The sequence below is a fragment of the Neolamprologus multifasciatus genome, chromosome 22 (genome assembly GCF_963576455.1).
Source record: "Neolamprologus multifasciatus chromosome 22, fNeoMul1.2, whole genome shotgun sequence".
NCBI classification, from domain to species: domain Eukaryota; kingdom Metazoa; phylum Chordata; class Actinopteri; order Cichliformes; family Cichlidae; genus Neolamprologus; species Neolamprologus multifasciatus.
In genome coordinates, this window is record NC_140459.1 from 30,257,312 (window position 1) to 30,280,381 (window position 23,070).

The 23,070-nt window shown below is 40.4% G+C and overlaps 1 protein-coding gene and 1 long non-coding RNA gene across 4 annotated transcripts; both read right to left on the bottom strand.

Annotated features, from left to right (window-relative positions):
* Nucleotides 1-1,303: 1,303 nt before the first annotated feature.
* Nucleotides 1,304-9,071, bottom strand: LOC146493723 (G2/M phase-specific E3 ubiquitin-protein ligase-like). 2 transcript variants are annotated; one of them, XM_085147695.1, is made up of 6 exons: nt 8,740-9,071; nt 6,376-8,163; nt 5,980-6,247; nt 5,681-5,835; nt 5,209-5,447; nt 1,304-3,917 (listed from the first exon to the last, which is right to left on the bottom strand). In XM_085147695.1, exons 2-6 carry the CDS (start codon nt 6,558-6,560, stop codon nt 3,667-3,669), a joined length of 1,098 nt encoding a protein of 365 aa, XP_085003821.1. In that variant the 5' UTR covers nt 6,561-8,163; nt 8,740-9,071; the 3' UTR covers nt 1,304-3,666. The 2 variants fall into 2 exon arrangements, with proteins under 2 accessions (XP_085003821.1, XP_085003820.1); XM_085147694.1 differs by having other exon boundaries at nt 6,376-9,071.
* Nucleotides 9,072-13,718, bottom strand: LOC146493724 (uncharacterized). Of its 2 annotated transcripts, XR_014871792.1 has the most exons (5): nt 10,559-13,718; nt 10,097-10,310; nt 9,500-9,558; nt 9,352-9,417; nt 9,072-9,147 (listed from the first exon to the last, which is right to left on the bottom strand). It is a non-coding gene; the product is annotated as an uncharacterized LOC146493724 (long non-coding RNA). The 2 variants fall into 2 exon arrangements; XR_014871791.1 differs by having other exon boundaries at nt 9,500-10,310.
* Between the last annotated feature and the right edge of the window lie 9,352 nt (nt 13,719-23,070).

The window sequence follows — 23,070 nt, forward strand, 5'->3', positions numbered from 1 at the left end:
GAACTTACCAGAATGAAAATACTGGAGCACACCAACAGATATCTGTGGCTGGTAGAGAACTGAATATCAGCTTGTCTCACAGCTGCTATCCAGGCTAGACGCCTTCTTTTGGTAACATCCAACACATAAGCTCCCTCATGATGCTTCCAGGTGAGGAAACAATGAAAAGAGAGCCCGTTTTCAAGCTTATTCTTTTGCCAGTAGTGCAATCTAACATTACAACCGACCACACAGCAAGCATTTGTTTGGCCTGCTAATATGGCGCCTCAACCAAAAATCCTGGCTACGCCCCATCCGGTAAGATCACGCACCAGAGCCCTATTAACGTATGGATCTAGAAAGAAGACGCTGCATTTTTAACTCTGAGGGAGATGGAGAATGAGCCTATTTCCAAAAAAAGTGGAGTGTGTTCCTTTAAGTACTATATTGTATATATTGTCAAAAACTAAAGTGTACATAGCAGTTGTTGTATCTTGTTTACTGTATCACTGACAGATAATTTCAAAGTCAAGTGAACGCTGCATTATAGTGAGATATTGTGTAATGTGAAATACTGTAAGCAAATGAATAAACAGCCTAATTCTTGCTAAACCTTTGACTCTGTTTTCATCATAATCCAACTGTTTTTTCCAGATGTAAATAAAACATGTTACTTTTATTATTATTATTATTAATATTATTATCATCATTATTGCACTAAATACATTTTAAATAAAGGATACTTTGATATACATTTTACTGTAAGGTTGGAAATGTATTTTCTTCACCCTGAAATATCTTTTGAAATGTATTTTGGTTTGAAAAATATATATTTTCAATTTTAAAAATATATTTTTTTGAGCATCACAAATACAACATATATTTACCATATATTTGAAATATATTTTGGCCAGGAAAAATGTATTTTTTTACCGTATGGGACTGCAAAATGAACTGATGAAAACAGTACAAAGGTTAAAGTACCACACGTGCTGTAGTGAAAGCTGCAGCTGTTTTATTGATAAAGTTAAAGACAAAAAACAAAAGGATTAATCACTCATGTAACTGTGTCACTATATATCAGCATTAACAAGACCTCAGTTTGGTGTTTCACAAAGCTGCTGATCTCAGACCTGCACAGCTTCCGTTTTAAACACTTGATGTACTCAGTTGCATGAAGAGCATGAGATTTTCTTTGACACAATTAAATAAAACCTGATGAAGGTCAAAGGTTGTCACTTGTATGTTGAACTACAAACTTGTCATCTGGAATTTTTTCAGTTTTTTTTTTTTTTTTTTTTTCTTCCCCCCCACCCCCCCCCCCCCCCCCCACACACACAGGGTGTTTTTTACCATAAAGTGATTCAGAGTTATTCATACCAGAGTAACCAGAGAGGATCACATATTTTTAAATATATAACTTTATACAGGACTAAATATAATATCTTTATGTAAAAGTCCGGAGCCTCTTGGGAGTATCTGAGTATTTATAACATTACACAAACCAAAGGTCTCATCACAGTGTTGATGAAATGCTGGGTTTATAGGGCGGGCCTACGGAGGAGTGCTGAAGATTTCCCTGTGAGGGAGCTGCTGGTGAAGATCATGAGTCCTGCTTGATCAATGCGATGAGCTTCAGTCTTCCTGGTGTTTCTTAAATGATGCCTCTTACAGCGGGTCAACAGAACGTCTGGCACAGGACAGCTGTAATGAAAGAAAGGGAAGAAGTTTCTCCAAACCTCTGGACCCAGGAAACCCAGCTTGGTCCTGATGGTCTCCCTCACTAGTTTATCTCCAGTGTGAATGTAGCTATTGATATATTATGGACTCTATTATTAAATGAAAAGAACAAATTAGACTACATTACTGAAACGTTCTGCTGATGTTTTTAAAGTCTCTATTTTACCAGGCTGTAGAGGGCTCTGAAGATTTAAACAGTTTTAGATGCATTACACTCAGTCTTATGTTAAAATCTCAAAGGACAGAATTATATTCTTGATATTAACAGTAACTCTGGGCCTCTGTAGAGTGTGCAGCTGATCTCATCGCTGTCTAAAAATGGATTTAAAAAAAAAAAAACCCATAAGTGTTGAAGACTATTAAGAGTAGCAGGTGTGTAGCATCGCTAACTAGCTAGCAACAAGCCTCCAACACAGTGCGTATGCTAGCGGCTATTCTAGCAAACGAATTAACAACAGAATGACTTTAGAACTATAAGATGATAAGCTGTGTGTATTTTTTATAACAGTGACATGGTTGTATTTACCTTAATTAAACAAGTCGTCACTGGCTGTAAACCAGCTAAAAAACTCGAGCAGCCGGGCTACGTAAAAAGTGTAGGGGTGTGTGTTTGCGGTTACGTCCAGCGGGTGTGTGGGCGGGAGCGTTACACAGTCGCTCCACCTCAAGTCACTACTGCGCAGACTCTGGCTCCAAATTTGCAAGATGGCAGCCTCCACAAGCGGGATATTTTGGCTTCATTTTTGCACAATGGTAGGAGGCGTGGTCGCGTCATCCATCTTTTCTATAGTCAATGCTTAAGACCAACACATTAACACAAAATTTACCCAACATTATACATTTTAGGGCCACCAGACCTTGTTTACAAAAAATACACCCTGTTTTTTTAAGCGAAAATAAAACAAGAAGATTAAATATTTAATTGTTTAGATAATTTTGACTATTTGTCTAGCTAAAGAATGCTGCATGTTGAACTTTAGTGAGAAAGTTTTTCTTCAAGTGTTTATAAATTTTAAATGGCAGCACATAATCCCACCTGTGGTCCTCCGGGGTCAAAAATGTCCCCATCTGATTTGATTGATACTTAATTAATATGAAGTGGATTTTCCCCCACTTTTAAACAAATGCACAGACTGCACAAACAAATAACTGCAACTCACCAATAACTGCACTAACTACTATGCCAAACTTGGCCTATGACATCAATTAGTGCTCAAATATACAAAAACCATCAAGTTACAGTCAAAATACATCAAAATCATTCAAGCTGCGCTCAACAGAAAGTTTTGCCTCATGCTCACCCTACCTTTCTGCTCATCAACATCAGGTGCCGTGAACAGGTGAGTGCAACCACATTTATCATCTACCACACCCATGAGACACGCCCCACACCCGTGCAGTGAGTCCATTTAAACCAACCCACTTAGTCAAAAAAGGAACAACTCATATGGCTCCTACAGGTAAGCCTCAAATTTAATTTTTAAATAGACAAGACACCACATTACAATATTTTATTTTACAAAAGTCAGTGTCTTTTAGTTCAAAGTTTGTCTGGCATCTCTTGTACATCTTGAAAATAAATAAATGAATAAATAAATAAAATTAAAAAAAACACTCTATGCAGTGTACTATAATTGAACATAAACAACAATCTTTCAAAAGAATATTTCTAGATGAATTGTCATTTGAACTATTTCCTGGAAAAACTCTGAACACCACTTATTTTGCATGGCTTGATGCATGCATACCCTAGTTGTCTTAACTGGACTATAAATATAACTATATACACAATGAACAGTCATTTGTAAAAACACTTTTAAAATGTAAAATCTTTAAGAAGCCTGAGTGCGAGGAGCAATCCCCTTTAAGAACACTTACAATAACAACTTCATCCCAAAAGGCCACAGGTTTTAACCACAGCTTCCCAGCATCAGTTCATGTATGCAGCTACACCTTTCCAAATCCCAGGGATCCTTTTAATGCATTGTTCATAAGATCTTTGAATTGATCTTCATCTGCAACACCTCTTGGGAGATACAGGGATAAGCTGCACGTTGATGCGTATGGGATGCGCCGCATCCCTGACTCCTGATCGTAAAAGTTTATGTTGCAGGACTGTGAGAACCCCAGTGGTGGAAGTAAGTCAGCCCCAGGTATAAAGACCAGCAGCTCTTCAAACGTGTGGTCCACCTCTTGCTCTGTTAAAATACATACAAGTGTTAAATAAGGTGCAATGTGTAGATTTATAATCAGTTACACTGACTGCATAGTAGAGCAGTTGTGTTAATGACTATTTTGGAGTCAAAAACAGGTTGTTAGGCAAAACCAATATTGCAAAGCATTGTATTAAAAAAAGAATTACTCAAAGCAATCCTGCCCTCCTAAGACAGGAAATTAATTTTGGTCCTCCGAGTCAGACCTATATGTCAAGGACTGTTTATGCAATGTGTATGTTTTTGTTTTTTTTAAAGTTATTTATTCTGTCCTTGCAAGAGTACATTGGCTTTCTAGTGATGTCACATTTGCGTGGGTGTTGTCATTGCACCACTCGATTACCCTAGGACACTAATATACAGGAGGTTTCGTTATAGTCAATGGAATATCTGAAGGTTCTTCTAGTTAGGCAGTGCATCTAATTAACAAATGACGTTTGTCTCAAAGGGAGACAGAATAACACAATTTGAAACCTGTCTTAAACACTGCAAAAATACTGGGGGCGATCGTGGCTTAAGAGTTGGCAGTTCGTCTTGTATTTGGAAGGTTGCCGGTTCGAGCCCCGGCTCGGACAGTCCCGGTCGTTGTGTCCTTGGGCAAGACACTTCACCCGTTGCCTACTGGTGGTGGTCAGAGGGCCCGGTGGCGCCAGTGTCCGGTAGCCTCGCCTCTGTCAGTGCGCCCCAGGGTGGCTGTGGCTACAATGTAGCTTGCTATCACCAGTGTGTGAATGTGTGTGTGAATGGGTGAAAGACTGACTCTAGTCCTTAGGGACTAGTAAAGCGCTATACAAATACAGGCCCTTTACCATTTACTTAATTCTCAGATGTGCTAATACAATTGAATCCTAAATTTTACCATATTTTAAATACAAGTATGTAATATAACTATTTAATATTTTAGTGTTAGGAGAAGTTTTCGGTCATGTAATAAAATTAATGTTTTATCAGAAATCACAATGAAAATCAAATTACATCCTATCAGTCTAAACAAGCAAGATCTGGTAGAGATGACAGAGGATAAAAGAAATAATCTTCCAAAAATATTTGTTGTAGGTGGTTTCCTTTCAAATACCTTACCTAAAAGGTAAAATAATCAAAAACTTCCTCATATGCTCTAAGAAGGTGTGGATTTTGCAAAGTTCTAAGGTTTTATTGCACCTAAGTGTTGTTTCGATTTAGTTGTCTGTATTTTGTATTGTGGACACTGTATTTAACATGAAATGCCTGAAGCAATTCAAACAGAAACAAGACGTGTTGTATTCTATGTACTCACCCTGAATGGCCATAAGCCACCATTCCCACTGAAAGATGGTGGCTTCCTCTTCTTCACGTCTGTTACTTCCAGCTGGACTCCATCCAATGGTGAAGAGATCCTGGAAGCTGTTCCTTGTAAGTTTATTTCCTGCATTTGTAAATACAGGAAGGAACTGCTTCCAGCATCTCTTCACTATTTGCCAGAACTGACCACACGAGTCCATACCGGCAACAAACTGCTGAATCATGCTGGCAACCCTGTTGACCACAGATTGTACTCTCAATTCATACAACATAGCAAAAAATCAATTTAAACACCTAAGGTGGTGTTTAAATTGACAAAACAAAACTTTTTGTTTTGTTTCACTGGAATACAGATATCAACTCAGCAGATTGATGATTTGTTTAAGTGTTAACTATTAGGGGGGAACACAATGGGAAGACGAGCACTGACCAGCAAATTACTTTGTAATTTTCTAGCAAATTCTCACCTGTGAAACGCAAAATGAGATACAATCTCGCCCCTTATCCTCTTAACATCAAGTAGTGTGGCAGTGTAGATGTCAGGGATACCACAGCCTGCAATCCAGTCCCCAAGGTGACTTTTCAAGTCTGCCAGGTCTTCTGGGGGGCTGCAGTTGGAAACCTTGAAAATCAGGCACCTCCATAAATACATATGTTTAAAGCATTCACTAAGTGTACTTACATTTTGAGACGTTCCACTGATGAGTTAAGCTATGCATTGTGTTTCATTGAATTTAATTACACCTCAGCATGCACACAGCTTTACCTTTTCTATGTTCTGTTTGATGTCTTCGTCCATGAAGACCTCTACATCGAAGTCATCAAGAGATGTCTTCTGGCCACACATCATACAGAACAGGTGTCTGTTGATACACCGTGGCCCTGGCCCATTGTGCGCTATGGACCAAGCAATCAGTTTTCCAGCCGTATAAAACTTGTTGCTTGACAGCAACTGCTGGCTATAGCTGAACAACAGACTGCCAGGCTTCCCCTCAAAAATCCCTAGGGAATTCTGAGTTTCGACCATAAGTAAGCTGCAGGAAAAGATAGAAGAAAAAAAAAAAACTTAAAAAATTGAGTCAAATTGTGATTTCATCTTTGCAACAACAAAAAACACATTCACGCATTCTATTATTGTGTGGGAGAGATGGGAATGGGTTACCGAAAAAATTCCCGCCTTGGGCCTCCATAATCATTGGCCATTTCACCAACAAATTCAATATTTGGCAATTTATGCCAGGCATAATATGACTTAGAAAGTGCCATGCAGGCACTATGTAGGATTTTCCTTCGTCGGGCTATTATTGTACAATAACAGCAGTTCTGGCAGTGTTGTTCATGAGACATACATGTGAATCATTTTGTTCAGGGGAAGCCAGGACAGCCTCATCCAGGTCTGATACTTCTGACTCTGCAGAGTCTATGTAAAACTCTTCCCTAAACAGAACAAATGCATTTGATTTTTTTAATATCATGTATACATACTGAAATGTAATGACTCATCTGATAAAAGAATCTGATTTCACATTCTTTTACTGTATAGATACAGCCACTTAAAATGGCCACGTGGTCCTTGATTGCATCTGTTGGAGCCATTTGTATTTTAACAAATTTCAGAATATTAAAATATAAAGTTTGTTGTTAGTTTACTTCTATTTTTGGGTTAATCATTTTTTATTTGTAGGTTAATGCTCACTTCATTGTTTTGTTGTTTATCTTATCAAGTCAGCCAGGAAGAATTTCAGGGCTATTTTTGATAACTTAAGAGACTGGTATAAGACCAGCCTGCACTGAGATGGGCCTTTTGTTTTGTTTTTTTTAATTCGAGAGACAAGCAGCATGAAGCAACAAAAATGGATCTTGTTATTGGTTGCCAAAATGGATCAATAAACTATACAATGCAACTTTCAAGTTTTGACAGTGCAGTTTTCCTTGCGCACAAAAGATTATCACAGGGCAGCAGTGTCTTCTTTTCCTTTTTTTGTGAAACATAAGGAACTGCCACTCCAGTGCCCATTTACTGGGAATAGTTTGGGTGATTTGTAGTTCCAAGTGTCTGAATGGTCAGGCTGACTAAAGTGTTATCGATGCATTTTCAGCAATTAAAAATACCAAAATCACGACATCAACAAATCTGAAAAACATGAAAAAGCAAAACAGAAACCGAATGAGGCAATTAAACCATTGGTCTATATTCAGAGCACATAAATGTTATCAGTTATCACATGCAACCTTTAAAATTTTAATATTCGCTGGTCTCACCCCGTATATTGTACTTATTGAGTGTCTATTTACCTATGGTGTGTGCTTTATAAGTTCCAGTTTACACTTAAGTTTTGGCATGTTATTCAACAACTACACAGCAAATCCAGCATGTCCAAATTAACACTGTCAGATTTGATTTCAACACTTTTAAAGTGTCTATATGGGTCCACACCAGAGAGTGTTAATTTAACTCTTTTTGGAGAGTTGGTATGTTAACTCTGATTTAGTGTTAAACACCAAATCTCTCTGGAGTTGATAATTTAACACTTGGTGTTAAGAGTTTATATATTAACTCTCAAAGAGTATTTTAGTTTAACTACATAAGAGTTATCTTCTAATTAATTCTAAAAAGCGGGAATTTTACTGTTCTGAACTTCTAGAAATTTATTTTGGAAATAAACATTTACTAAAAGACGCAATGGTTTTTGAAAAACATTTATTCTGAACTGTGCACCACAATTTCAAAACATTTTCTGAAAGATGTAACAGTGTACATGTTCTCACTTTCATTAGAATTTCGTTTATCAAAAGGTCTGACATAGGTGAGCTGGTAAATGCAAATAACAGCATTCTCATCACTTATTTCAATAAATACAAAATACAATATGCATGTCCTTCAGTCATCACTTTGTGGAACTTCAACGCACTTCTGCTCTCCCCCATATTCCATCTTCACAAGCATATCCTATGTGGAGATTGAATAAAAATTAGTTGACACTAATTAATGGCACAAATCAATTGCAGCACAGTAAAAAAAAAAGGAATCCTTTTTGAGCCATTACTTGTGTAAAGTATTTTCCCAAAAGACAAGGACACAGACAACAGGTAATACTGAACTAAATGTAAAACCTCAACCTTTTTCATTTTTACCTAAACCGTGTGCACAAAACTCTGGAGGGATCTAAATGCTAACGTAGAACTCAGTCGGGACTCGGGACATCTGCTACTGCTGTTTGCTCGTTTTTTATGGGAGATCGTTTTCAGGCTTCAAGTAGCACCATTATATCAACATTTCACATTCTAGACATTGTTTTAAGTGTATTTGACCAAGAAATTTGACTGAAAATTCACATGCAAGCTTTTTTTCAAGGCTGTGGTATTTGCCCGCAAACAATACCTTTCAGCTAGCTAAAACAGAATATTATGCTATCACCGAGCAACATGGCTAATGCCTTCCACACAGCTTTGTCTCAACTCCAAAGAGCCACAGAAGTAAAAGCTAATAATAATAATTGAAACAATCTTTGAAAACATGACTTACCAAGCATGGCAAACAACTCAAATATGTAGAGCAAAATGTTCTGAAACGGCTTCACTTCAGCTTCGATTGGAGCCGTGCTGGGGGCGGAGTCTGTGAATTTACTCTATTGGTGTCATAGCGCCTGTAGGAGTTCAGAGTTAAGAGGTCAAGAGTTAATGTTTCCATTGTAACACCTCCAGATTTGAAATAGAAACACTCATTTTTAACACTCAATTTTAACTACTATCATTTTACACCTCAGAGTTACATTAAAAGAATGTGACTCTACTTAGAGTAAAATTAACTCTAAGACTACTAACACCAAAACATTTAACACTTTTGAATTTGCTGTGTACCACTTGCCTGTTAACCTCTGGTTCCTGGAGACCATGCCTACTAGAATGAGCTGTATGGTTTTCATGCAGACCACTGCAAAGGAATAGCAGAAATATTTCATAGCAGGAAGAGGACCCCAATGCAGATATTTATTGATCTAAACTACACAAAATGATCCAAGTTATAATAATGATAGAATTAGTTTGTACAACAGTTGTTTTACCAAAAAAATAAATAAAATTTTGCAATAGTTTAAGATTAAAATTCCAACTCATAAACAAACAGAGTGCCATTTACCTGATAACCTCTGGCTCCTGTACATTGTGCCTGCCATGGTGAGGTGTCTCGGTGTCATGCAGCACACTGCAATATGGTAAATACTGATGATGAGAGGGTGTAATGCATTTACAGTGCTACAGTCCAAAGGCAGTTGTCAAACACTTACATTGCCATTTCAGACTGCACAACTTCTCCACCAGTTGAGTCCTCATTGGCTTCTGTAATCTAAAACACCAGAGTATTAAAATATAAAAGAAATGGAACAACAAATGACAAACAAGAACAGAGGACAAGTCAAAGACAAGAACCAAAACAGCCCCACCTAAAATGAATGAAAGCATAACGACAGAAGATCAGTCTTTGGGTAGGTAGAACTTAGGATAACTGAGGGGAAAATAAATAAATAAGTAAATAAATAAATAAATGAAAGGTTAAGGACATTAACAAAAGACAATGAAAAAGCCAAAACCCAGGAAACTGGGATTACAAGAACAAAATGACCCTAACCCTAAAAAACTGTTAGACCACAGTTCAAGCTTGCTCTACTGCATTTCTGTTATTAACAGTGAATCAACTGACGGGGCATTGTTTAAGCATAGCCATCTGGCATAGTGATCAGATGAATGTCTCAAATCCTTTGGGTAAAATCACAGCATTTATTATTCTGAGCAGTAACATGTTAAAGATGTCTTATACAATACTAGGGTTACAGTAATAGTGACAATTATGCCATATCAGCCACCCGAGTGGAACATTTGAATACCTTTGGACGGATATAAAGTTTGGGGGACCCAGTAGGTTTCTTGCTCTAATTTCTCGGGGCGTCTCCTCTTCAAGAGGAAGAATGAGCCGCTGTCCATTCACTTTGCATAGATCGAACTGCAAAGGTATGTCTGCAATATTGTCCCGTAGTGCCTGCCTGAATTCAGTGGCATTTAGGTTTACAGGAACGACCACCCGAGTAGCAGGAGTGGCATCTGTAATCAAATTTAAACCAAATTAGCTGGCAATGCCATTTAGAACTTTCCCTAAAAACGGAAAAGGGTAAATTGTCACATTGTAGTGTCTCAACATCAACTTATTGGTGCAAGGAAATAAAGATTGCAAAGGTGCTAAAAATCTAATGCCAAATTCTACAATTTGTAAACAGCTGACACCATGATGTAATTCTCTTTTTTCAAACCCATCACTCCAAATAATTAATATTAAAATAAATATTGATTACCCCTATGAGATCGGTAGTGTGTCAGTGTCGGATTCCTTAGTACTGACACCTTAAACGTTAACTGGCGATGTCTGGTTCTCCCGCCTCTTGGTCTGCGCACTGGTCCACCCCCGTGCTGTTGGCGGAAAACTCCAAAGCTAGCATTAGACCATGAGATAATTTAAGTCAAACTAATGACACAGAGACTTCATACAGCCCCGATTTGCAGACGCTGTGCACAGAGGTTCATGAGCAGAAGTCCCATTGTACCACGGCAGACCCGACAATGTTTGCATGAACACGCTTCGAAGCATTACGTTATGGACAACTTTTCACACCTGGTTGATGTACCCACACAGCCGGCTGTAGCTTTTCAACTCACAGCCCAACACACACCCAAAAAAACAGCCGAGAGAGCACAGACTTTACGCCTGAGAGGCGTGATTGCAGATGCCGCTGAGTTGGGTCCACCTCCCCTGCAGCGGCACTGCAGACCACACCCCGCCACACACATCAAACACGTAAAATAAATATTTGTGCACTTTTGCATTCACTTTTTGTTTTTTGTTATTTTTACACAGTGTTCTGAATGATTAACAATGGTCTACAGCCAATCTTGTGTATTATTATACAAACTTTGGTTGTAAGATTCAGTTAACTATTTAATAAAAGCTAAATATTTTATATGAGAGTAAGAAAGAAAAGTATATCTTTGTGCCCCCTTTCCCTGTTAATGCTCTACCTGGCCCCCTGGCAAAAGTTTTGCTAGATCTGCCCCTGCACAGTTACCAGCTGTCAGCTACACAAAAAAGAATATTGTGTTATTCGTCTCTCAGAAACAGTTCATAACTTCCCTTCATGTCACCTAAAAGGTAAACTTGTTTCTCCATCACCAGTTCAGCTCTGATGATTCAGTAAGGACATCTAAACGTGCTGCTGTTGTTTAGCACGATAAACAAACAAGAGAGAAAAGCCGATCATTGATCAGTTTCATGATTGAAGTTTCAACAGGCGAGAGAATGACAGGGGAGGCTGTCATAAAGTTCAACATCAGTAACTTAGCGCACACAGCTGTATAGAAACCATTGACTGTAGAAAACATGGACGACGCGACCACGCCTCCTACCATTTTGCAAAAATGAAGCCAAAATATCCCGCTTGTGGAGGCTGCCATCTTGCAAATTTGGAGCCAGAGTCTGCGCAGTAGTGACTTGAGGTGGAGCGACTGTGTAACGCTCCCGCCCACACACCTGCTGGACGTGACCGCAAACACGCCCCCCTACACTTTTTACGTAGCCCGGCTGCTCGAGTTTTTTTGCTGGTTTACCGCGACTGACGACTCGTTTAATTAAGGTAAATACAACCATGTCACTGTTATAAAAAAGCTCATCATCTTATAGTTCTAAAATCACTGTGTTGTTAATTCGTTTGCTAGATTAGCCGCTAGCATACGCACTGTGTTGGAGGCTTGTTGCTAGCTAGTTAGCGATGCTACACACCTGCTACTCTTAATAGTCTTCAACGCTTGTTGTTGTTTTTTTATCCATTTTTAGACCGCGATGAGATCAGCTGCACACTCTACAGAGGCCCAGAGTTACTGTTAATATCAAAAATATAATGCTGTCCTTTGAGATTTTAACATAAGACTGAGTGTAATGGATCTAAAACTGTTTAAATCTTCAGAGCCCTCTACAGCCTGGTAACATGGAGACTTTAAAAACAGCAGCAGGTTTCAGTAGTGTAGTCTAATTTGTTTTTTTCATTTAATAATAGAGTCCATATTATATCAACAGCTACTTTCACCCTGGAGAGAAACTAGTGAGGGAGACCATCAGGACCAAGCTGGGTTTCCTGGATCCAGAGGTTTGGAGAAACTTCTTGCCTTTCTTTCATCACAGCTGTCTTGTGCCATAAGTTCTGTTGACCCGCTGTAAGAGGCGTCATTTAAGAAACACCAGGAACACTGAAGCTCATCGCATTGATCAAGCAGGACTCATGATCTTCAGCACTCCTCTGTAGGAGATGAATAAACCCAGCATTTCATCAACACTGTAATGAGACCTTTGGTTTGTGTAATGTTATAAATACTCAGATACTCCCAAGAGGCTCCGGACTTTTACATAAAGATATTATATTCAGTCCTGTATAAAGTTATATATTTAAAAATATGTGATCCTCTCTGGTTACTCCGATATGAATAACTCTGAATCACTTTATGGTAAATAACACACTATGTGTAAAAAAAATTGTGAAAAAATTCCAGATGACAAGTTTGTAGTTCAACATACAAGTGACGACCTTTGACCTTCATCGGGTTTTATTTAATTGTGTTAGAGAAAATCTCATATGCTCTTCATGCAGCTGAGTACATCAAGTGTTTAAAACGGAAGCTGTGCAGGTCTGAGATCAGCAGCTCTCTGAAACACCAAACTGAGGTCTTGTTAATGCTGATATATAGTGACACAGTTACATGAGTGATTAATCCTTTTGTTTTTTTGTCTTTAACTTCATCAATAAAACAGCTGCAGCTTTCACTACAGCACATGTGGTACTTTAACCTTTGTACTGTTTTCATCAGTTCATTTTGCAGTTAACATGTGAACATGTTGGATGATCTGTCTGCTGTCACTCGATGGGGCTGAGGTCTGAATCTGAGGGCAGCTCCTGTAATCACAAAGACAACAGAACCATCAAACTCAGATATAAATTTTATCCCTCAATATTGAAATAAAGCTGATTCTTCTGTCCTCACACACTCAGGATTTGAAGTTCTTCTCTTACATTTTTTTCAGTATTACAGTACACTACAGTACTTTAATCCATAGCTCCTGATTAAAGAGGAGTTACTGAAGTACAAGCTTTAAAAAAAATTGTTACCGTCTTTACAGATGTAGCAAGAGACTGAAAACATGCTGTTGTTTGCACATATTTAATATTCAGCTCTGCACAGGAGCTGCAGCAGGGTGCAGCCTGTTGCTTTTACAGTATAATACTTGTAATAAAAGTACAGTAACAGTAATTAGTGACTGAGCAGCCCGGGGCGTTTCTCTTGATTTCTTCAGTAAATTCATTCACCTGCACAGATTAGCTAAACAAACCATGACAGCCGAGTGCTCATTTTAGCTAGCTAGGTCTCAGGACAGAGCTAAGGACGGTAGTTACGGATTAGCTTACAAATGCGTTTAACTTACCGAAAAAGTGCAGCAGGGCCTCGGGTCCTTCTGTCGGGTAGTCCAGTTTACTGAAGAACACCTCAGGCTGTCAGGTTAAAACACTCGGTCGTGTTTTCGTAGCGTAAACGCTGGGCGTCCGCTCAGAGCCTGCGCTCTATCTGCTATTCCCGGACAGAGATACGCAAGTTTCTCTGTGACTGCAGCTGTCAGTCAAAGCTCTTATGATGACGTTTCACCCCAATTTAACATCACCGCGGTAGGAATTAGAATCAAACTTATGGGAAAGGAGACCCCTTGAACATTAATCAGCGTGATGAGAACTATTGAAAACAAAAGAAAGAATCTTTGGAAAAAAATTATCTAAGGAGAATTAATTTATTTTAGTCCCATCTGCTAACATGGAGGAGTTTATGACCTATACTGCAGCCAGACACCAGGGGGTGATAGAGACGTTTTGGCTTCATTTTTGGGGAGCTGTCGCGTCGTCCATGTTTTCTACAGTCAATGATAGAAACTCCGTCGTGCTAGCTGGCACGCAGTATGAGTTATTGTAAGTGATTGAAAAAAGTCAGCACAACGAAAATAAACTACACCTAAACTCGGTTTATATCTGACCCAAATAGAGTGCAGTTCATAACTTCTTACCTGAAATTCAGTTCACCTCACGCTCCGACCGGCAGCCGCTTGCTTCTCCTGCCTTCGGTTTCCCTTATCCACGATTGAGCTCCGCGTTAGCCACCACCGGTCGATCGGCGGCCGCCTCCTATGTCTCTTTCCCCGCATGCCCTTTCTGTCATACACCTGTGTATAGCTGCCCTCTGTTGTAGCTCCGCGTTAGCCACCACCAAACAACTCAGTTATTTTTTCCACATCGACCAGCATCATCGGCCCATATAAACGAAAAATAAGTCCAACGAGACACAGACTCTTGGCGAGCGTTTGGGTGGTTTAACGAGTGTCAGCCGTCTCAATGTAAGCCAAGGTGCTTTTTAGCGAAGAGCCGCGCTAGCTAGCTAGCCGCGCTAGCAGCAACATCGTAAGACAACTGTTGCTAATATGGGATATCTTGATAAAACGAGCAGATATTTGAAGTTTACACACCTACATTCTCGCCTGAAAATATCTTAAAAGTTTATTTTGTGACCTAGAAACATTAACCCTTTAAGACCTACCATAGAACCAAGTCCGCCAGAGCTTATATTATATTTTTACATGCTGTAGTGCCATTTTTGGGAGCATTTCAAGTTGCTATACATCAATACAACCATTACAGCCTAGATTTTAATAATATGTAGGAATTAAGTGCATAGTGATTACATAAATTGCAAAGAAGTGCAATAAACTACAAAAAAATTGAAAATCGTTTTTGTTTTTTTAACATATATTTCTAGTTAGAGAAATTTAAGAGGCTTATCCCTCAAAACTGTAAATACAAAAAAGTTGAACAAAATAGTTTCCCACCACAGGAAATTTATTTTGAGTGCCTTCATAGTTTTATTTTTGAAATACACCAATTTTTATACACTGCAGGAAAAACGAAAATAAATATTATAGTGCAAATTTGCAAAAAAGCAGCATATGCATCAAAATAAACTATTTCCAGCAGTGCAATATGAGTCCTAAGCATCCCAGAAACGATACAGAAAGTCATAAAGTCAAACATAACTTTTAAAAACACCAGTATAGGCTCATTGAGGCCCGGACCGTAAAAAACTACATTTCCGCGAAAATGACGTCACTTCCAGTTTCGGGCAGGTCATGGCGGACATGCGATAGTTCGCGCTGCCTCTAATCCTGTGCTCACGTCTGCAGTCTGTCTCGTTCCTTTGAGGATTCTCTCTGCACAGTTTCACCCCTCATATAACAAACCTCTTAAACATGAAGATGTAATCTTGGCCTGTGGAGCTGATGCCACTCCTGGTCGGCTGCCTGTTCTCCTGTTGCTGTCTCAATCTTTTTTGCCATGTCGTCTGTGCTTTCAAGGTGGAAGAGTTCATCCTCACTGCAGACATGCACACACTCTGTGGGGTCCAGCCTGTACTCACAGTGTAGAGTAGCAGTGGCAGGTAAAGAGGAGGATCTTGGTAAATGTTTACAGATGTTCTGGCTAATTTGGGCTGCTGGTAAGAAAGCACACTCACCAATGCTGTCTCAACACAGGTTTTCTCATCACCGATGTCCATGGTTGCTGTTAGAGGTCAATCTGTTACATCAAAGTCTTTGCATGATTCTCCAGTGTTTAGCAAGGAGATGTGAAGTGGGCACTCCAGTACAAACAAATTAAATATAAAAGCAAGGACTAAAAGCAAATTAGATTTCATTTTCCCCTTCAAAATCATTTTTTAAATACAGCTGTGGTTGAATGACCTATGACCCGGAAGCAGGAGAACGCACGGGGATTGTTTGTGTGAATATTTACTGCACTGTAAATAAACGCACTGTTCACCACACAAAGTCCGACATTTGTTCAAAGTCCTCCTTTCCCCACATCCCCACGCAGACCATGACAGAATGATCTCGCCAGACATGGATCCAGTGGACTCTGAGGACAGGCTCAGGAGGGAGCTAATGGACAAAGTTTACAAAATGTGTGGGAGAAGGCGGGGCTAAGGGTTGCGTCTCGCCATGGAGAGGCTGCCGAAGGAAAAACGTTTTAATTTTCCCTGGCTAGTGGACTCTCTCAACCCGATCGTCATGGACTTCCTGTTCTCCACCCTCCGGCTTCACTTTCCTACCCAGGCTACCCACTGGCCCAGCCCGCTGGTGGATTCTCAGCCTGGCACACCGGCCCCAGCATCGTTAGGGAAGTGACGTTTGCACCGCCGGCGCTCCTCACCGCAGCCGGATTCACGGATTCCTGAACAGCCGGCTGTGGTGAGTAACAAAGACATTTCTTACTTTCCTGCTGAAACAGTGACTATTTTTCCTGGGGAGGTGTGTTGTTCAAGGAGTGAAGAAAACTGTTTTTTTTCTGCTCATTCTGAGCCAGGAGTTTTCAAACTAGAGCCCATTAACACCAAAACTGTGGAATTTGATACTGTTTGTGCAGCCATTAATCAGACTGTTTTAAAGTTGGAAAATCACCCTGGGGTCTAGTCTGAGGCTGAACTGGGGATTTCTATCACCTTTGGACCCCTGCACATAATTAAGTCTGCTGCCCAACCTGAAGCGTAGCTCAGTCAGCTGCCCAGCTTGTAGCCGTAGCTCAGTCAGCTCAGTCACAGTCCACCATTTGGGTCCTCCTTTCCCAAAAAGATTGATTAGAGGAAAGTCTCTTCTATAAAAATAACCCCCAAAATCATCAAAGAGCAGAGCTCCACTGAACTTCATGGTAGATAAGCTGTTTAGAAGTAGTCGGAACCATGAGTCGGCTTAGAGAGCAGTCTCGAATGATTGTGTCGAGGGTGGATGCTAGATGATGCTAGTGAAAGCACATGAGAAGTGAAGGGACGCCATGGGACATCCAAACTGCGCAGTTTGGATGTCTTAGGAGCGATAGAGGACAGAACTTGGAATCCTGGTGCCACGAAGGTTTGTCGGTGCTTTGCGAAAGGAGGCTCTATGTATTTGCATAGGAGGAATAGAGGAAGAGAAGCTGGCAACCCAGTGCCTTTTTTTTCATGCAGAGAAACTGGCCGCTTCGCAAATGAGAGATGAGAACTTGGTATCCGGGGCTAGAAGGATTCATTGCTGCTTTCTGCCATGATAGATGCGGAGAAACTGGCAGTTCGGTTGTAGGGAAGCTAGATGCTGTCACACGCATTCATTCACACACATCCATACCAGATATTGCTGATAGTGGAGTCTCATGCGCAACCTAGTCCAGTCTCCATCAACAGCAAGATGACGTCATATTTTTAAAAGGAAAACAATTCTTTATGATTTTGGACTGGATTGACTTGCTGCAATCCTTTTAGACTCAGGACTTACCATCTCTTGTGGTCAGTGTCCCATATAAGTGAATGTCTCCAAAACCCATTATAAACATGGAGAAGCACTTTGCACACCGGTGGATCACACCTCTCAGATTTCTTATCTCAGTGCACTGTGAGAAAAGCAAAGACAAAAGTAAACCTTACATAATAATAAAATAACAAATACTAGGACCAGTTCCAGACATGTCCAAGCATAAAACCGTCTCTCTCTCTCTCATAGAGGAAGAAAACAACCCAAACCTCACTGATAAAATCAACTTACTGAAAAATCATCAGAACATCTCACAGGAAAAGTTTATTCTTCCTCATGGAACAATATTGCTTGGGAATTAGAACCTCAGGTGCCGTAGCATGCGTTGCATTCACTGCTCCTGCTTTAATTAGTTTCTGATACTTTCTTGGTCTGAACTCAGACTTAAGTGTCACTCCGTGACTCACCAATTGCGAGCTCTGTTACAATCGTCCACAAATCTGCGCCAGACGCAGACCTCTCACTTGAGTCGAACAGTGCGTGAGGAAACAAGTACACAGTTATCCACAGTACAAGTCTCTTTTCGTGATCCTCTCCCTTCTCCCCGTGATGCGTGGTAGTGCGTCAGGGTCCAACAAATTCGCTCTTCTCCATGGGGACAGGCAAAAACAAACACATTTTTTTTTGTCATCTATGCCGAGAACTGCCAACCCGATGGTAGAAAAGCTGCTACTGCTTTTGCGAATGAGGGATAAAGGAACCTGGCAACCCGGTGCCAATGTTTGCTGCATTTGCTACGGAGGGATGGAGTACTCTGTAGCTTTTTTATTCTTTTTTTTTTTTTTAGCTATTGCAACCCGATGACCAAAAAGCTTGCTGCTGCTTTTGCAAATAAAGATGAAGGAACCTGGAAACCCAGTACCGAGGTTAGCTGCAGAATTTGCAAATTTGCGAAGGAGGGATAAGTGGCTGAGAACCTGTCAACTCGGTGCCGAGGTTTGCTGCAGAATTTTGCGAAGGAGGGAAGAGGCTGGGAACCTGGCAACTCTGTGCTGCATTTGCTATGGAGGAATGGAGAACTGGCAACTCAGTGCTTTTTTTGTTCGCTTTTTTTGTGTGCATCTTTGCTGACAAACTGGCAGTTCTGTGGTAGGAAGCTTGCTGCTGTGTTTGCGAGTGGCGGATAGGGAAGAACTGGGCATCCCAGTACCAGCTTGCTTGAGCATTTAGTGAAAGGAGGGACAGAAAACGTCATGGCGATGGAGAAACAGTAGAGCATGGAGCTAGTGACAGATTTCCAGCTTCCATTAAATGGTGTTAGGAGGAAGGAGCACAGAGATGAGCTTGTCCCTACTACCTAGCGCTGGCAGGTGGGTGGAGCTACAAAGTACTAGAGGTGGGAATCACCATACATCTCACAATACTTAACGCACGATACGATATTATTGCAATTTTTTAAAATATTTTGCGATATTCAGATCCTGTACATAAAGGTAAACTTTATCAATATTCATTTTATCTAATATCAAAGTCTCACACTCAGTCTTTCTCTCATTTCAGTTTTATTGTTGACAAACTGAACGGTTTGTATTACAGTCTAGTCCAGCTTAACTGAATGCAACCATCTGGTACAATTATAGCTATTCTGAACTATGCAATTTATGAAAACTATGCAGCCCCTTCAGCAACTGAAGAATTTGAGGGTAAATTAAAACAAAATATAATTTTACATTAAATAAAAAAGTTTTAAACTTAATTAAAATAAAACATGTCTTAAATGAAAATACGTAAACTGTCATGTTTATTGCTGCCAAAAAAAAGTTAAACACATTTGGACAGCGAAGGAATGTCAGGATTCCTGCTCAGAAAAAGCTCTGAAGTCAGAGCACAAAAACCTTTTTTGTAACAAAATATCGATTTCTGCTGTCCCTGTATCAATGCATTATTAGCAAACAAAATATCACGATACTACACAGTATCGATTTTTCCCCCACCCCTACAAAGTACGCTGTAGCTTTTGCTGTTGGAGCTGCAGTTTGCTTAGTGTCACGGTTCTGAGTCATTTTGACCCAGCATTTTGAGTTTCTTGCGATCATGCTGTTGCGTTAAGACCGGAAATGGCCACACCGACTTCTTCGAGATCACCACCGGCATCAGGCAGGGCTGCACCCTGCATCCTCTGCTTTTTCTCGTTACCCTCGACTACATCATGCGGTGAGCCGGTGCCCATATAGGAGCTGGCACCCATTGGTCTGATCAAGACCGTCTTGGCGACCTTGATTTCGCTGACGATATTGCCCTACTCAAGGAAGACAAGCTGAAGCTACAACAAGGAACGAACGATCTAAGAAGAGAAGCTGGCAAGATTGGCCTGAGGATGAGCTCATGCATGTCAGCTCCAAGGACCCATGACGGGGGATCTACATCGGGACACAGCAGCTAGAAGAAGTGGAGAAATTCACCTACCTCAGTAGTGTGATTTCCCATGACAGCGATGCGGAGCTGGATGTCAAATGCCGCACTGGAAAGGTGGCTGCGGTATTTCAGAGGATGAACAAGATCTGGTCTTCCCCAACCATCTCCCTCAAGATCAAACTCCGCTTGCTTAATTCGATCGTGATCCCAACCACCATTTATGCCAGTGAGACTTGGAAAGTGTCGGCCTGCATCAACACCAAGCTCGATGTCTTTCAGCAGCGATGTCTTCGCAGGATTCTGCAAATCCGCTACACTGACCACATCACCAACGAGGAGGTCCTGCGAAGGAATGGCACAGTCAAACTTGGCCAGTTGCCAAAGACTCCGACTGGCCGGCCATATCCCCCACATGGATGATGCACGGATTCCAAAGACAGCAATGCGCTGTTTTAAAAGAGACGACCATAAGAGAATTTTAAAACAGCCAGTGGAGTGAAATTAAAATGGGGGATAATGTGCTCAGACTTTTTTTGTTCCAGTTAAAAGATGTGCTGCAGCATTTTGCACAACCTGCAGACGCCTAATGGATGCATCACTAACCCCACAATAAAGTGTGTTACAATAATCCAGCCTAGATGTAACAAAGGCATGGATGGCTGTCTCAAAAAGCTGTTTAGATAAGATGGGCTTTATTTTGGCTAATTGCCTCAAATGAAAAAAGCTGGATCTTACAACAGCTCTGACCTGGCTTTCAAGTTTAAGATCTGCCTCCATTTTAACTCCCAGATTAGTGATGACTGGTTTAACATACTGTGCCAGCGAACCAAGATCTATAGTAGTTGTCTCAGAGGCACCACCAAAAACCATCATTTCTGTTTTCTGCTCATTAAAATGTAAAAAGTCCAAAGCCATCCAGGCCCTTATTTCATCAAGGTTTTTGAGCAGAGGGTCTACTGAGAAGCCATTTATCTTTTTAAGTGGGAAATAAATCTGGGAGTGATCAGCATAACAGTGGAAAGAAAATAGAGCCATGGGGTAGGAGAAAAGAAGTGGGCCTACAACTGAACCCTGTGGGACCCCAAATTGAAGAGAAGCAGCAGAGGATACAAACTCACCAAGTTTCAAAGTTCGCTCTGCCAAATAGGATCTAAACCACTGCAGTGCGGTACTCCTAACACCCACCAACTGCTCTAAACGGGAAATTAAAATGTTATTATCCACTGTATCAAAGGCAGCATCAAAAGTGGTGCTATAGTGAGAAAACCCTCTTTGAAAAATCGAGGAAGGAGAGCATCATAAGGGGAACCTGAGGGCTTCAGGTGAGAAACCAACTCCTGCAGGCAGAGCAAAGAAACTGGCTCAAACCTGTCAAAGACAGCAGAGCTAAGGACAGGGAAGGAAGGGTCGAGAATGGAATGGGAAATCTGCACTTTCACAGATGGCACTTTATCTATAAAGAAGTGTAGGAAGTTTTCACAAATTTCCTGAGAGGACACGACACCAACAGTCTGTGGAGCATGAGGGACCATGTCAATAGTTTTAAATAAGGCATGAGGTTTACGGCAATTTGCCTGAATAATAGCAGCAAAATGTTTCCTCTTAGCATTTTTTACAGTTTTCTGATAAGAATTCCAGTAATTCTGTAATATTTGGTATGACATCTGAAGTTTATGCTTCTTCCATTTACATTCAGCTCTCCCACACTTTCTTCTGGCAGCACGGGTGTCTTCATTAGGGACGGGTATCGTTTAGGTTTTATCCGATACCAGTACCAAACCGGTACTTTTGAAACGGTGCCGGTGCTTAAACGGTGCTCGAACCGGTGCTTAAAGAATGGAGAACACAAAATTGGTCCAAAAACCTCTCATGTTCAGCTGTTTTTTGTAAAAAGATAACAATGTTAGCCTTTTCTGCAGCTATAGGGGATTTATGGCATCACTCTTGGCTGGAAGCAGTGCTTAATCAATGGAAAAAACACCAACTTTGTCCAAAAACCTCTCATGTTAGCTGTTTTCCACTTTTTCTTTGGTCATTTTAGCCTTTTTGGCCAGGGTGAATACAATACAATACAACTTTATTTGTATAGCACATTTAAAAGACCAGTGGTACACCGAAGTGCTTTACAATAAAAACAGGAAAATTAAGACAATAAATAAAAGACTATTAACAAGGTACCACATATGTCATCAGGTTAAGGGCACTAATTATACAACAATAAAAGGGAATATAAGAACAAAGTTACTAAGAACAGATATAGCTAAAAGATAAAGTACATAAATAAGAAATTGAACCAAATATAAAACAGGGACGCTAACTAGATGGAAAAGCGATGTTTAATAAATGAGTTTTTAAACGGGATTTAAAAGATAAAATGGAGTCTGACGCACGGATAGCGATAGGAAGGTTGTTCCACAGATTCGGTGCAACCAGGGCAAAACCACGGTCACCCCTAGATTTAAGTCTAGATCTAGGCTGAGCCAGGAGTAATTGGGCTGAAGACCTGAGGGCTCGCCCAGGGACATATAGACTAAGAGGATCTGCAAGATAACAAGGGGCTAAATTATTTATAATTTTAAAGGTGAGCAACAATATTTTAAATTCGATGCGATGCTTTATGGGTAACCAATGCAAATCAGTAAGAACTGGGGTGATAGAGGCATGCTTTCTAGTGCCAGTCAGAAGGCGAGCCGCAGCATTCTGGACAAGCTGAAGTCTATGAAGGAGAGCGGAGTGAAGACCAAAGTAGAGGGAGTTGCAGTAATCCAATCTAGAAGTCACAAAAGCATGAATGAGCTTTTCAAGATCTTTGTGAGGGACGTGGTGCTTAGCCTTAGCAATAAGGTGCAGCTGGTAAAAACTAGATTTGATTACTGAAGACACTTGTTTATTAAATTTGAAAGAGCTGTCCAGCAGAACCCCTAGGTCACTAACTGAGTCTGAGAAAGCAGTAGCAAAGGAACCAAAGGTATCAGCTAATAGGCCCCGGGGGATATGGTTGCCAAACACCACAATCTCCGTTTTCTTTTCGTTCAGGAT

Bases quoted from the DNA above. Each gene is read 5' to 3' on its own strand.
- LOC146493723 (XM_085147695.1), bottom strand. From the start codon at position 6,560: ATGTCTCATGAACAACACTGCCAGAACTGCTGTTATTGTACAATAATA. The intron at 5,836-5,979 runs GTAAAGCTGTGT...CTGATTTTCAAG, and splicing joins TCAAACAGAACATAGAAAAG to GTTTCCAACTGCAGCCCCCC. The intron at 5,448-5,680 runs GTGAGAATTTGC...TGTGGTCAACAG, and splicing joins TCTCATTTTGCGTTTCACAG to GGTTGCCAGCATGATTCAGC.